Genomic DNA, 14,967 nt, shown 5'->3' on the forward strand with positions numbered 1-14,967 from the left:
TGTGACAGCGACGTGAGAATCGAACTCACGACCAGCGTCCCGCAAGAAAGCAGATCGCACAGGCTCCACGGAACATTGAGTGACGTCGCGCGGTGGAGAGAAGAGAGAGGATGTATTACGTCAACGCAACGAGTCTGCGCGCAGCTGCTACTTGACGCAGTGGATGTGGAACGACCTTCTCGACTATTCCAGACGTCTGTCGATGTAGAGATATTGAGATAATTCTCTACACACCTGTAGAAGGTTCTCGCAACTATGATTTTGCTATAAAAGAGCAGGCGCCAGCGAACTAGTTTCAGAGTTTTCAGTTATTCAGTCAGTGAGAAAGCCAGAGCAAGCAAGCCAGCCGGAGTTCGACTCGAGTGTGCGTCCGCATCTGCGTCAGCATCCGAAGGCCTGAGTTCGAGTGCAGTGGACCGCAGTTGGAGGGACCTGAGTTCGAGTGCAGTGGACCGCAGTTGGAGGGACCCGAGTTCGAGTACAGTGAACTGTCTCTGAAGGTCTGTGGTTCGAGATACTGTGAACTCGAGTGACTGAGATAGAAGAACTGTAAACTGAGAACTGATAGTTCTGATTTGTAAATAGTACTGTGTAAATATTAGTTAAGATTAACAGTTCATTGTTGTGCGTAATAGTCCAAGTAAATTGTCATTGTCGTCGGTGGAGTGCTATAACGAATACTGTGTTGAGTGAAGATCCAATTGTTGACGAGAGCGTTAAGGTGAATTGTAGAAAGGAATTATTGTTGTGACGAATAAATTACATTGTTGTTACTAATAAAACTCACAATATTGTGAATTTGGGTTATGGTATTCTGTCTCATTCTGATCCTGTGTTATGTTTTCTATAAATCTCCAAACACTGACGTGATGTCTAGAAACCATTTTTTTAAATGTAGAGTGGAAATCTTCCACTACATTATTGGTTCTATATCCACCTTGTAACGTTATTTCATAGGAATTCCACATATGAGATGGGAATCTTGGTGGTGTAGCTCTCCAAAAAGAATGTTGAATAATCGTCTCTGTGCATACCATACTGTATATTGTATATTTTGACTTGTAGACATTTCTGTATATTGGACATTTTGATTTGTGGACATTTCTGTATATTGAACATTTTGACTTCTGGACATTTCTGCATATTGGACATTTTGACTAGTGGCCTTATTTGATTGGACGTTTTAGTTGTGGACATTTTTGTAGTGAACTTTCTGTATGTTGGACATTGTGCTGTGGACGAACTGACCTGGAATGTCCAAAATTAATTTCCAATGCTAACTATTTACAGAACTAACATAAAGAACTCATATGTTTATAATACTGAAAGAATATTTACTACTAATGATACTAAAGGGTATAAAGAATGGAGAAATGATGGAATATAAAGAAGGAGAAATACTAAAAACAAAGTAATAAGTCTACTCCAGAGCAGCAGCTGTGTCCATCAAAAGTCCTAATAGGCTCAGCAAGAATCAAAACCAAATTCCACGAGTTGAGAAGCCAGTGATTCAGTCACTATGGTCCCAACGTTGTTACTCATTTCCAACCTACCTGTCTGACTAACCATGGACTCCAGATTGAAATTTGGACTAAGAATGTCAGCAAGCTCATCTTTATGACTTGTACCAGATACATCTGCAGATCCATCAGGCATTGACAGGGAATCATTCAATGAATCGTCTGCCAGAGCTGCATCTATATAAAAATATTTGATTATACTTATCTCTAGATATATTCAATAAAGTATACGTAACCAAGTTAGAGAGGCTCAAGTAGGGTTAACAAAACAAACAACAAATGCAAGAAAAATCCATATTTAAGGTTTTGAAGGACGAATACATGGAATTATTTTCCACCAGAACACTGAAAACTGAATGTTTTTTTTTTTTCATCTTGAAACAGCTCAATTACTTGATTTAAGAGAAAAACCTTAAATTAGGATTCCAACTACTTTTGTTTCTTAATAAAAATTTTCAGACAGGATAAGCAGACTTAAGACACACAAGCATAGGAAACATTTAACAATAAATGACCAAATGTATGGATATATTCAGTCCCTAAATATAAATAATTTAAAAGGCTCACCTCTCGAAACAATGAGCAAATGAAGGCATACTGCGTTCTCTGTTACTCCCTTTATCTGTAAAATGCTTCTATGATATCGCAAGATTTTATCCTAGCGAAACAACTGTAGCCTCAAAGCAAGAGATTACTGTGAGGTGACTAACACAGCTGATAGTCAATTTTGCCTAAGTCAACAGTTCTTTCACATGTCAATATAACATCTCTTCCAAAAGAAGTAATGTTACGATTTTTTCTTTCTTCTTTTATTTAAAAAAATACGAGTACACTGCATTTGTCAAGGTCAGAACCCATGATACAGAGGCAGCACGGTAACCATTAGACCACAGAGAATAACTATGTAAAGGAATTGTTACAATTTTTTTAATAATGTATGTGTTGATTATAGGAATTTTTTGGCATTATTTACACATTAAAAAAATATTTAGCATGCATTATATACGTAAAATTATTCTCATTTAAATTAGCTATCTATAGGTAAGTAAGGAATAAAATCATGCTAATTTTTACAATATTTCAAAGTTATTAGCGTTTAAAATGATAACACCTACAACGTTAACAAAAGAAAGTGTCTGTTGAACCGTTTAGCAAAATGCTATAAAAATACAAATGAGTATCCCCTAAACTAAATATTGATTGCAAAATTGTAAAAATCAAAATGTTAACATTTAAAACAAAAAATGATAAATAAATAACATATAAACATTGTCAAAAGTAAATATGTAGCTCCACCAACACCAAAGAGATTAAGAGAAAAGTTTACCTCCAATATCGTCTAAGTTGTCCTCACTTTTCGTGATATCATCATCTTCATTCATAATAGTGTTGACTAGATCATTATCCAGCAGATCACCAGGTAATATGTCTTTCAGACCCTCAGTATCACTGCCATCATCCTCTTCCTGTAAACAATAAGCAAATATTTTTATAACAATTACTGCATAATGACAATTTGTCACATGTATACAAACAACTGCTACAAGATGGAAAACATTTAAAGATTTTTTTCTAAAACATCTTGATTACAGTCTGCAATAATTATATTTTAATTTCAAGTAGTTACTAATAATTGGAGACCCATGAAAATAGTTTTATTTTGGGGGAAAATTCGTTTTTTAATTACAAAATTTTGGAGTTACTGCAAATCTGTCAATAGTATTTGTAGAGCTGATATAGTTCACAACGAGAAAGTTGTAGGTTTGAAACTAAAACCAGCTTATAACATTCAACATTATAACTTTCAGCCAATTTTACCTTCAGAGCTAGTTTGTAGAGTGATCCAAGTTGCTCATCACACAATACTAGTACATTCCAAACGACAACAATACCAAGATGGCCAGTTGATGAGTAAGGATAAATAAAAATGGAGCAGTAGTGAATGTTGAGGTACAATAAAACTATAATTATTATTATATTTCGCATTTTAAGGGTTGAGATGCAAGAGAATTCTTTCAAATGTATATCACACAACTTTTTGAAGTTTTCGAAATACAATATGTATTTTATAATCACTGATATCAAGAATTAAAAGTTGTTATAGCAGTAAGTCGCGCAAAAAAAGGTCTTAATTTGCTTATTCCACAACATACACCAAACTCGCATTAAATCGTAACTCAAGAAATTCACTTTTGGAATTCTTGGCGCACATAATGACCTTCCTGCATGAAAGATGAAAATAATGTATTTCACGTTATAATGTCTCGAGAATTTCATGGGTCTCTATTATAATAAACTGTGCACTTTTACTCAAATTTTAGTAAAAGATCACAAAACAACAGTCTACGTAAATGCATAACAAATGCTTTTATAACAAAATAAAACTGTTCTATTCTATTAGAAGACATCTACGACATCAAACCTATTTTAAAAACATTATTGTGGAAGCTGAAATATTAAAAATACATAAATGAACATTATATAACAACGTGACTATTGTAACACGTATGTTGGCTCACACAATACCATAACTATCTTCAACCCTTACACTTCCAACCCCACATTACGTTAAACTTAAATGATTTATGTTACAAGGATGCACTTCATACTGCTTCAGTTATTACTACAATCAAAAAGAACCAGAACCCAAAAATGCAAGCCATATTTCAAATCCTGCTAATGCTCATATGATTTGAAATACATTCGCATAATAACAAAGGTTAGTTATATATACAAGACAAGAATTACAAACTAAAAGAAAAGCAGGATAAGAAGTGAACGAAAAAAAAAAGAGGCAGAGATAAAAAAGGAGCACAAGAGGAGAAAGAGCTCTTACCTTTCCTGGTGATTTCAAAGAAATACTTCCAGACTCACTTCCTTCAACCTTTTTTTCATCTTTATCAACTTCTTTCTCTTGCTTTGCTTTCACTTCTTCCATGACTTTCAGCTCGTCCTGAACAAATTTAAATGTGATTTCAACTTGGCGATTCAAACAAACAAAATATAAATTGGAATCCCCATTTAAAATTAAATTTCAATCAGCATTCAACTTTTAAGAATTTCTCACAATGTCTTGATGTTATAGTGTTATTTTATGCTGTTCCAATTATTCGAGTTCATTAGCTTCGCTGATCTCTCATGATTTCGGTTTGGAACAATGAGATGACGGGTCATCAGCAACTACACTGCCATTAAAATAACCTGACAGCTAAGAGTTGACAAAGAAGTATTGCCACACAGCATGGATGAAATCAGCTGTGGGATGCAATTTGGGAACGATGTTTATTACGCATCCAGTGGTCATAATACCTACAATGCTATAAGTTAAACAATTTATCACCATTGGATTACTGTTCACATGTCATTCGCACACATGACGCTGGAAGTCGTCTGCTGAGTTTTCTGAGATGTCTGGAAACATGAAAACAAATGACTGTGGAAAAGATTATGGGTACCTGAAGGGAAGTGAAGAGAAAAAGAAGAAAAGGGAAGGCAGGGCTACTAAGGCAAATGGTGATGCTGATCTGCCAAAATGATCAAATTGAATTAACAACATGTTCAATTTGATACACTGCTGGACAAGTGATTATAGTATTAGCTTTTCATGCCAGGAACTTAGTTCTTAATCCTACTGAATTGAAGTAGAATTTGTGGTGACAAAGATGGTATTTGGACCAGGTTTTCACATGGTACATACTTCCATTTCGTTTGTCATCATTTCACCATTTTTTCATCATTATCAGTATCGTTCTGGTGCAAGATAGATTCACCTCCGATGGTGTATCATGGGTGAAAAATATAGCAGCAAAGTAATGCACCACTTCGACATTTTTCTCCAAAAGGGAGAAGGCTGGATTAAGATTATCAAATCACTGATCTAAAAGAGAGTTTTACAGGGACAAAAAAGTCAAGAATTTTAGTTCATTCTTTAGTTTTTTATATGCAAGGTTCTTTGACACGTCATAAATCTATAACACAGCATTTCCAATTTTACTGTAGTCCACTGTGTTTTTTTTTTTCCCTTATAATACTGATTCCCGTGACCAAATTTTTTAATTTTCTGCCTGCTGAAACAGAGAAGTGGGCAAGGAGAGGAGAGTACTTTTGTTCATGAAAGTAAGACTTCTGATGTCCAACTTCTCGTAATGGTTCAAAACAGGATGATATTTATAGAATGTTTTCTTCCATTAGGCAAAAATACAGAACTAGGATAACAAGTATGAATAGAAATCAGTTAGAAATACATTAACTTCGAACAGAAAACTGGCTACAAAGAAGAAAGTAATGTAGCAAGAACAGGAATATTACCTCTGAAAGTATAATGTAAATGGGTAAGAAGTACTTACGTAATCATATAGCATTCCAGACCCATAAATCTACACTAACTGTCACTAAGATAAATAGTCCTTGTTTATAACCCAAGTTCAGCACCTCGAAATGTAAAAATAACTCCTTATTACATGCTCATGAAATAAGAAACTGTGCCTCCAACAAAGCACTATAAATCAATATTAATTTCTTACAACACATAGAAGGAAGGAAAATACTTTGTGATTGCCACTTACTCTTACCCACGTTAGTGTGTTCAGATTTAGATGAACTTTATTTAAGATTTTTCATCATGTCATGGATTACAGAAACATTCAAAATTTTATGGTTACAAGTCAGTTCCAACCTCACGAAAGGGAAGGGAATATTATTTTATTATTGTTTTTCAAGAATGTAAAGCACTGAAAGTGCCTAACAAGTGTCTGTTTTCTGAAGGTAGCTAAACAAAAAATTTTATCCTGTTTTTATAAGTTGATTTCTAATGCTGAGCACCTAACAGTGAAGTCATTGACTGTTTTCAACTGGTGTCTGCTTAATTGTGTTATCTTGTGTAGCATAAAGGAGAGTTTATATTCTAAAGCTACTTGTACACGATCAAATTTTTCTTCCAATTCAGTACTTTACAAGAAAACTTGTCGAAGACTGATCAATATTAAAAAAGATTTGTCAAAGACTTTCATATTGCTGAAGAGTTGACAAGATTGTATAACATATACTTCAAGCTCATTGTAGCCAAAATAGGTCTACTTACCAAATATTATAATATAAATTTATGTAAATCCTTTGGAGAATAAAATTATAAGACTGTACAAAACATATGTACGACTTAACTGTATGGTCTCTGTGACAATAATGTGGACAGAAGTTAATCAAAAAGTATTTTGTTTCCAACTATAAATTCTTTTATCAAAAGATGTATATTTCCACAAACCAAAGGGCACTACTGAAAGTTACAATAGTAATACAGGTAATGCAAACAAAGAAAATTTTAATTGGAAATCATCTACACATGCTGTTTTGTTAGAAGAGTTACGATTGTTTAAGATACTTCAACTGAAGAAACAGCCATCACACCAACCTGAGAAAGCTGTATGATCTTATCTTCACTGACTTGAAGTGGAGATGCACGCTCTTCATCCGAGTCACTGCTGCTACCCATGTCCTTTTCTTTTGTTGTGTCCAAGAGATCACGACCAAAAAATGCTTCCTGCAGAATTATATGTAATATAACACATGATTCAGTGGCTGGCCATGATAATATCTTTGAAAAATATTGGAGTGCAAGAGGTCAAATGACTTTATTGTCAAATGCCTGGCATTAGAAAACAACAACAACACATGAAATGCATTAACCAGACAAACATCAAAGCTAATGGTTGATTACACAATGAGTGTATTAAAGCCTAAGATGAAATATACTCTGTCTTGTTATATGTACTATTTTGAAACAATTCACTTCCTTTCTTTATCGTGTTGTAAATAATATTATTATTTATATTATGGCTTATTTTCATGAACTATTATTAAATTTTATATATATATATACGAATGAAATTAATTTAATAATTTTTTCTTACGATAACGGACAATTAAAAGTGATTTTAAATTTGGAATATATTGGATTTTGTTCTAGTTCACTTTCTCCTAACAAATGTGTGATGGTAAACCTACAACAATGATATGATCTTCACTAAGTGTAGCATCTCCCTGGCTTTGCCTGTAGACTATCGGAATCTGACAAAATTCGCAACAAGAACTAGAAATAATTTTGCATATAATAATGAAGTCCTTAGAACATAATGAATATGTAATTTATTTCTTTACTTCATGCAGGGAAGAAAGTTAAAAAAGTGCAAGGCCATATCACGAAGGCTTTCTATTCCACGCATCTTACACATAGATAGAACAGTGGGAGCTGAGTTGTGCTTTGAAGTATTCTTGGTATATTATGTATGCTATCCCCTTGCGTTGTTATACGCCTGTATCACCAATAAGCAAGGTATTATTTAAATATAATATTACAGACGGTTCATACATCAATAAAGAAGGTGCAGGAGCTGGAGCATATTGCAGACTATTCAGCACTGTATCTGAGTAGGAGACCATAAAACCAATTTTGATGCCAAACTAGAAGCAATTCTAATCTCCCTTACTCAGTTGATTTACAGATCGACAAATTTCAAGAAAGTAGTATTTCTAGTGGACTCAAAATCAGCCATTCAAAAAATAAACTTACTAAATACTTCAGGAAGTTCCACAACAGACAAAGAAAATTTTAATTGGAAATCATCTACACATGCTGTTTTGTTAGAAGAGTTACGATTTTGTAATCTAAAAAGCAAGATTTCTCACCTCATTTATGAATTCTCTATGTTAAGTAAATTGAGTACAATTAACTTCGCACTAATTCAGATGATATGGATATTACAGTACTATGTTGCAAATGTCTCTAATATTAGTTCGATTGGAAATCGGACACAAATACTGGAATGTAATAATAATTTATAAAACAAGATTCTGACTGTATTACCAACCAAGAGTACTACGAAAAAACATTCCACGAGAATAAAAGCCTATTATGAATATTGACTCATTAATACACAACTGACAAGTGGTGTGAAAAACAGCCAATTCTTGATTTATAGAAGACTGAACATGCATGATCCTGCCCATATCTTAAATGATTTAAAATACACTCATTTTATCACCCTTATCACTTCATCTTCATCCTTATACAAAGGAACACAACAGGCTTGTTTTAAGATCAAAGTGCACTGGAACCCTCATGTTGGCACTAACTGTTATAGAAGGGCATAACCCTTATCAGGTGCATTCATTTACTCTCTTTATATTTTGTATAATAAGGAAGTAAAGGGAGATGATATTCCTACACTTAAGCCCAGTTCAGACGGTGCTAGTTTCTGTAATGGATTCCAAGGTGGCTGCGCTGATGGCTATCCTGTGTGCTCACTTGCTGTCTCCCGTGTTGGCTACAGTGATGGTTGTTGTTCTCATGGAGCTGGCTCTTTTCACAGTTCAAATTCGAAAATTATCTGCTGTTTCATCTGTTGTCAACACTCATGGTCAAAAAGAAACTAAACCGTGAGTGGAAAACAACTGAAGTCCTACATTAACAATAGTAAATGTCGTAATAAGGTAATTAAGCCATAAGTGCAAAACAGCTTAAGTCAGATATTTAATTGTTGTTTCTTAGAAACTAGAGAATATAGAAAAAACAGATTTACTTGGAAAACAATGAACATGGCGACATGGTTTCAGTGGTGATACTATATCATCATCTTTGGTTCCAGCCTGCAAACCAGCACAAAAATTAGCAAGGAACCCACCCTCGAAATCCAGCAAGCTAATCACCAAAGCAGCCACAAGAGAGCATTACTTCCAGCAAGTGAGTACACAGGGTAGCCATCAGAGCAGCCACCTTCCATCACGGAAACTAGCACTGTCTGAAGCAGGCTTTACTTTAATACTTCAGTACTCGTTCTTCTTGAGTATGAAGTACCTGAACAAACACTTATGATTACCTGAAGATACGAGGGGTAACTCTCCATAAGCCTGTTCTTGGGTTTCCTTCGCTGAGGCTTACGACGAGGCTTATCTTCAGTGGCCGAGCCATCAGCATTCGCAGTGCTTGTTGGTCCTGCTGAGGTAGGAGTAACAGCCCCAGAACCAGCCTCTGCACCACCACCCTCCTCATCTCTCTCCTTGTTGCGAGTGCCACGCAGTCGTGCATTAAATCCCCCGATCCCTGTTATGAAATAGCAATACAAAATCTGCATTAATAAAATACTCCTTCAAACTGTAATCATCATTCAACACCAAAGAAATTAAAAGTGATAACGAGTGAGAATAAATTGGGAAAGTCAGCAGACTCCTGGTAATTAATACATGGATTTCTGTTAAATATCGAAAATCGAGAATTATGAGCAAAATTTGTTGTTGTTGTTGTTATTATTATTATTACTATTATTATTACTATTATTATTATTATTATTATTAAAGTCCCTTCAAAGTTACTGTGACAGGTTTAATTACCAAGATACACTTCGAAATCAAGTGCAAAATGTGAAACAGTGCAAAAAATTTTGAAACATTATAATATTATACAATACTTCTCACCACTTCAAACTACCTACATAGTTAGCATGTTGACTCGCCTTTCTCCAATCTTTCTCTGATTTTCAGTTTCTCACTGACAGCCATTTATTTATTTATTTAAATTTAAATATACAGAATAAAGAATATAATTACAAACAAGAGAAATAGAAATAAAATAATACAACCAATATAAAAAAGGAGATACAGTAGTATTAACAAAATTTGAGACCGAATGAGCAGCGCTCGTGTTCGATCGCAGTTCAGATAAAATATTAATAGGCCTATAAGAGAATATAAAATAAAATAAAATAGGAAATAAAATTAAAATTACAGTTACAGAAATTATATAATACAATATTAATATAAGAGAAATATAGAAAATAAAAAAAAAATAATAAAAATAAATAAATGAAATAAAATAGGAACTAAAATTTAAATTACAGCAGCAATGGAATTATATAATATAATATTAACACTAGAGAAGAATAATATCGCATGTGAAAAGTAGGACAATTTATATATAATTTTTGATTAATTCATACACATAGGCTATAAATTTATTTAATCAAATTGAAGATATTAACAAGTTTCTAATTTTCTTGTTATATGTTAGTGGGTTCTGGGTGTAACTTAGCTAAAGCATTGTACAACCGAGAGCTAAATTAATGCTATGCTTTAGACCAGGAGATGCGAGACATTTACGTTCTACTAATGTTGAATTAATATTTCGTCTTGTGTCATAATTATATTTCATTTTACAACCACTTATTTTGAAAGTACCACTACTACAAATTTGAAATTCGAACAGTACACAAACTTTTCAAATGAAAAGACATACAGTATAGGAACACACTTGATTGTCACACTTCTCAGCTGATACTGACACAGGCATGCAGCATGGGTCGAAAGATGTTGGAGTGGGAAGGGAGAGGAGAGAAGTTTGAGAAGAGGGAGACAGCATAAATCGAGTAAAAACGGAAATGACATTACTTTACTACAACAAAAAAAGTTCGCTAATTACCCACAAAGCGAAATTAACTTCATGTGAATTATCCAAGTTAATTGTATCCTAATTACCGTAGAATATAGATTATCCATCTCTCAATTAACCATTTATTGAATTGTCCAATGGTCATCCTGCTTTCACTCCTAATTAATCATGACAACCCAGCTAAAATTTGACTTGAATATAAAGGTCTGAAGAATCCAGACAAGTTGGAACTTGCAGCAACAAGAATCTTCTACATTACAACTGATGATGACATTACCGCTGAAAAGTGGCATTATTGCCTGTCATCATCTTTGATGAATGACTCTGTGAAAACCAGGATGTTACAACATTCGCAATCGCCAAGAATCATCCAAACACAAAAAAATCACACTGCGACAAAAGCACTATTATCTATCACAGCGATTTTTAAGGAACTGTCATGGCAAAATGCTGTCACATCCCACCTCTACTTGTGGAACCGGGGTTGAAGGACAGCGGTGAGGTCTATGCAGAAAGGTAAAGAGATCATTTAGACTGTAAGAGAGTTTGGAGATGGCATGCATGGGATCTGTAGTGGGGAGGGGGTGGAGGCTTAGGGTATGCACGCCATTTCATCCCAGGTGGTACAATGGGCCTACCCGAGTGGCCTGTGTGTGAGGAGTTCCAGTCTGTGCTCTCCCCTAAAAGGGAGAATAATGGACAGAATAGATACTTAGTATTATAAATTATCATAACTGATGATGATGAATGTAGAAAAAAGTTCCAATTTACTTATTCAAGTATACTTACTTACTGGCTTTTAAGGAACCCAGAGGTTCATTGCCGCCCCCACATAAGTCCGCCATTGATCCCTATCCTGAGCAAAATTAATCCATTCTCTATCATCATATCCCACCTCCCTCAAATCCATTTTAATATTATCTTCCCATTTACGTCTCGGCCTCCCTAAAGGTCTTTTTCCCTCTGGCCTCCCAACTAACACTCTATATGCATTTCTGGATTCGCCCATACATGCTACATGCCCTGCCCATCTCAAACGTCTGGATTTAATGTTCCTAATTATGCCAGGTGAAGAATACAATGCGTGCAGTTCTGTGTTGTGTAACTTTCTCCATTCTTCTGTAACTTCATCCCTCTTAGCCCCAAATATTTTCCTAAGAACCTTATTCTCAAACATCCTTAATCTCTGTTCCTCCCTCAAAGTGAGAGTCCAAGTTTCACAACCATAAAGAACAACCAGTAATATAACTGTTTTATAAATTCTAACTTTCAGATTTTTCGACAGCAGACTGGATGATAAAAGTTTCTCAACCGAATAATAACAGGCATTTCCCATATTTATTCTGTGTTTAATTTCCTCCCGAGTATCATTTATATTTGTTACTCTTGCTCCAAGATATTTGAACTTCTCCACCTCTTCAAAAGATAAATTTCCAATTTTTATATTTCCATTTCGTACAATATTCTGGTCACGAGACATAATCATATACTTTGTCTTTTCGGGATTTACTTCCAAACCTATCTCTTTACTTACTTCCAGTAAAATTCTCGTGTTTTCCCTAATAGTCTGTGGATTTTCTCCTAACATATTCACGTCATCCGCATACACAAGCAGCTGATGTAACCCGTTCAATTCCAAACCCTCTCTGTTATCCTGGACTTTCCTAATGGCATACTCTAGAGCAAAGTTAAAAAGTAAAGGTGATAGTGCATCTCCTTGCTTTAGCACTTATTCAAGTATGGAAAAGAAAAAGTAAATTTCACTGTTAAAGAAAACAAGGAAAGAAACATATGAACTGTAACATGAAATAATTTGATACAATGCAGAAATATGTGTAAATCAATGATAATTAAGTAAAACTTCGATGTAATGTTTCAGTTTTTAAGAAATTTCCATTTTTAAGGAATGGTTTCAGAAGTCCCAACAGAACTACCATAGCAACAATGTAGGTCTAATTGATTCCTGGTTTTAAGAAACACCCACTTTTAAATAGTTCTCATATTGCGTGTTTGGAAAGTTTACCATTAATGTGTTGGCTAATATTAATAATTATTAAGAATATCAGTGGTCTAGATCTAATACCACGTATGTGATTTTTCCAAAATTTTCAGGAAAAACATAAAACTGTTTATTATTTATACACTTTATCTATGTGAACCACTGAAAAGCACAGTAATCAGTAAGAATACTACATTCTTACTGATTATTGTGCTTTTCATTGGTATGTAAAGGTGTAGTTAAATGACAAGCACCAGTACATGTAAAACAATCCAGGCAATGTATGGAATAATTATGAATAAAATGGTAACAACCTCAACTAGTTTATTCTTCAAATATGATAGAAGTGGTGGGGCTATCACCTGCTTGTCACAGTTTAATTCACAACTGAAGTTATGATTGTGCAATTATCTGGGCAAATGCATGATTATAAAACACTGAAAAAATAATTTCATTAAATTACTGCCAATCAGAAATAGCTTTCTTGCTGAGTTTTCTATAGAGACTTTACTCCTTAAAAAAGAACAAGTTATTTAAAAATGCTACATATAACACAAAGCAATTACACAAAGTTTTGTAAATCTTAACAGTAAAGTCCTATTTCTGAATACAGATGACTAAGATTTTATACACATTTGTTGTATGGTCCCACGAAACCAAACAGTGCTATTGTCGTGGATGACAGCAATTTTGGGTGAAGCAGACCAACAATAATTTACGATAATCAGAAAGCCTGCAAAACTTCAAAACTTTTGCAAGAAGAACGATTATCGCTGCTATATTCTACTAATGAACAAAATACCAAAATACACTTACAGCTCAGGCCATGTACAATGAGTCGTTCATCTACAGAGAAATAAAATATAATTCATCAACTAATTTGTTATTTGGAGAAGAACAGAGAAAAGTAAAGTAAAGACTTCTCAGAATTTAATTTGTTTTCCTTTTTACATGATTCAAAAACTTTTACCTCATAATTGACACTGTCTCGCAATTTTTTTTTTCTTTTTTTTTACAATTGAAGACCTCCCTGGGAAAAGAATGTAACATCAAATCACTGAAACATGTGACTTAGTTGGAAAAAGTAATTTTGAAGCATCTGTGTGTGTGCGTGTGTGTGTGTGTGTGTGTGTACCTTTGTATTTACGTGACTCTGGTGTAACAAAAAATTATTGCATTCAATAGTAGAATAAACTTGTATCCATGATTAGGCAAAAGATTCTGCTAGTAAATATAGGCCTAATGAAATATTCCCTTGAAAATATTTTCTTTTCTCCTGAAACATGAATTATAGTTTTGTTGACTATGTCCTTATTCCAGGGAGGTTTTCAATTCAAGAAAAGCATCAATATACATATTGAGAAAGAAATGAATCAATCAGATACCTTTGTCCCTCTATATTTATTCAATATTTTGAACTCACTTTCTTTCACAAAATTCTATGAGTATCTTTGACGTGGAAGCCAATGTGAAATTTTAATTCTTATAGTGAACATGTATGCAGGTAAATAAAAAATTATACAGGAATAATCATCCAGACAGTCATAGCTAGAGCTGAGACGAGATGTTATGGCACCAACCTGCGCAAAGGTTTAAATTGCCAGCCAGCAGGGTAGAGGAGTGGGGGTTGTTTGAGTTACGGTTCTCGAGCTCAGAACAGCAGGCATATCCGTTTCATCTCTTTCTAAAAACATTCGTCTTACCTTAGTATCACCACTTTCCTACTCCGAAGGTACCTAATGGAATTATGCGCGCTATTCCATCTTCATATTCTTATTCTCCGTCTGAATCAGACGACTGATCTGTGCTGGAATCAGATGTCCCTAAGTTTATGGAAATGTTCTCCAAAATACTGCCCATCACGTGCTCACTTTCAATGTAATTATACACTGATATCCATTCTTGGAAAAAGCGATTACAGAGTAATCCATGCTTATGCGTAACGTAGAAATTATAGATGAGTCTTCTTATGACTGCCTCATCAAAACTGTCTACAGCTGCAACAATCTTCC

At 34.3% G+C, this 14,967-nt stretch overlaps 1 protein-coding gene across 12 annotated transcripts in view; it reads right to left on the minus strand.

The window, feature by feature from the left end:
* The window catches only part of LOC138703582 (histone-lysine N-methyltransferase 2C-like), a 235,804-nt gene that overhangs the window by 168,833 nt on the left and 52,004 nt on the right, over positions 1-14,967 (minus strand). For 10 of the 12 annotated variants that reach the window (XM_069831570.1, XM_069831573.1, XM_069831575.1 and 7 more), the window contains 5 exons: positions 9,392-9,615; positions 6,928-7,056; positions 4,357-4,473; positions 2,848-2,986; positions 1,554-1,697 (listed from right to left, as the gene is read on the minus strand). In XM_069831570.1, the coding sequence (XP_069687671.1) occupies positions 1,554-1,697; positions 2,848-2,986; positions 4,357-4,473; positions 6,928-7,056; positions 9,392-9,615 (753 nt within the window). The remainder of the gene's footprint in view (positions 1-1,553; positions 1,698-2,847; positions 2,987-4,356; positions 4,474-6,927; positions 7,057-9,391; positions 9,616-14,967) is intronic. The other 2 variants (XM_069831576.1, XM_069831577.1) reach the window with 2 other exon arrangements.

Source organism: Periplaneta americana, chromosome 7 (genome assembly GCF_040183065.1).
Source record: "Periplaneta americana isolate PAMFEO1 chromosome 7, P.americana_PAMFEO1_priV1, whole genome shotgun sequence".
Lineage (NCBI taxonomy): Eukaryota > Metazoa > Arthropoda > Insecta > Blattodea > Blattidae > Periplaneta > Periplaneta americana.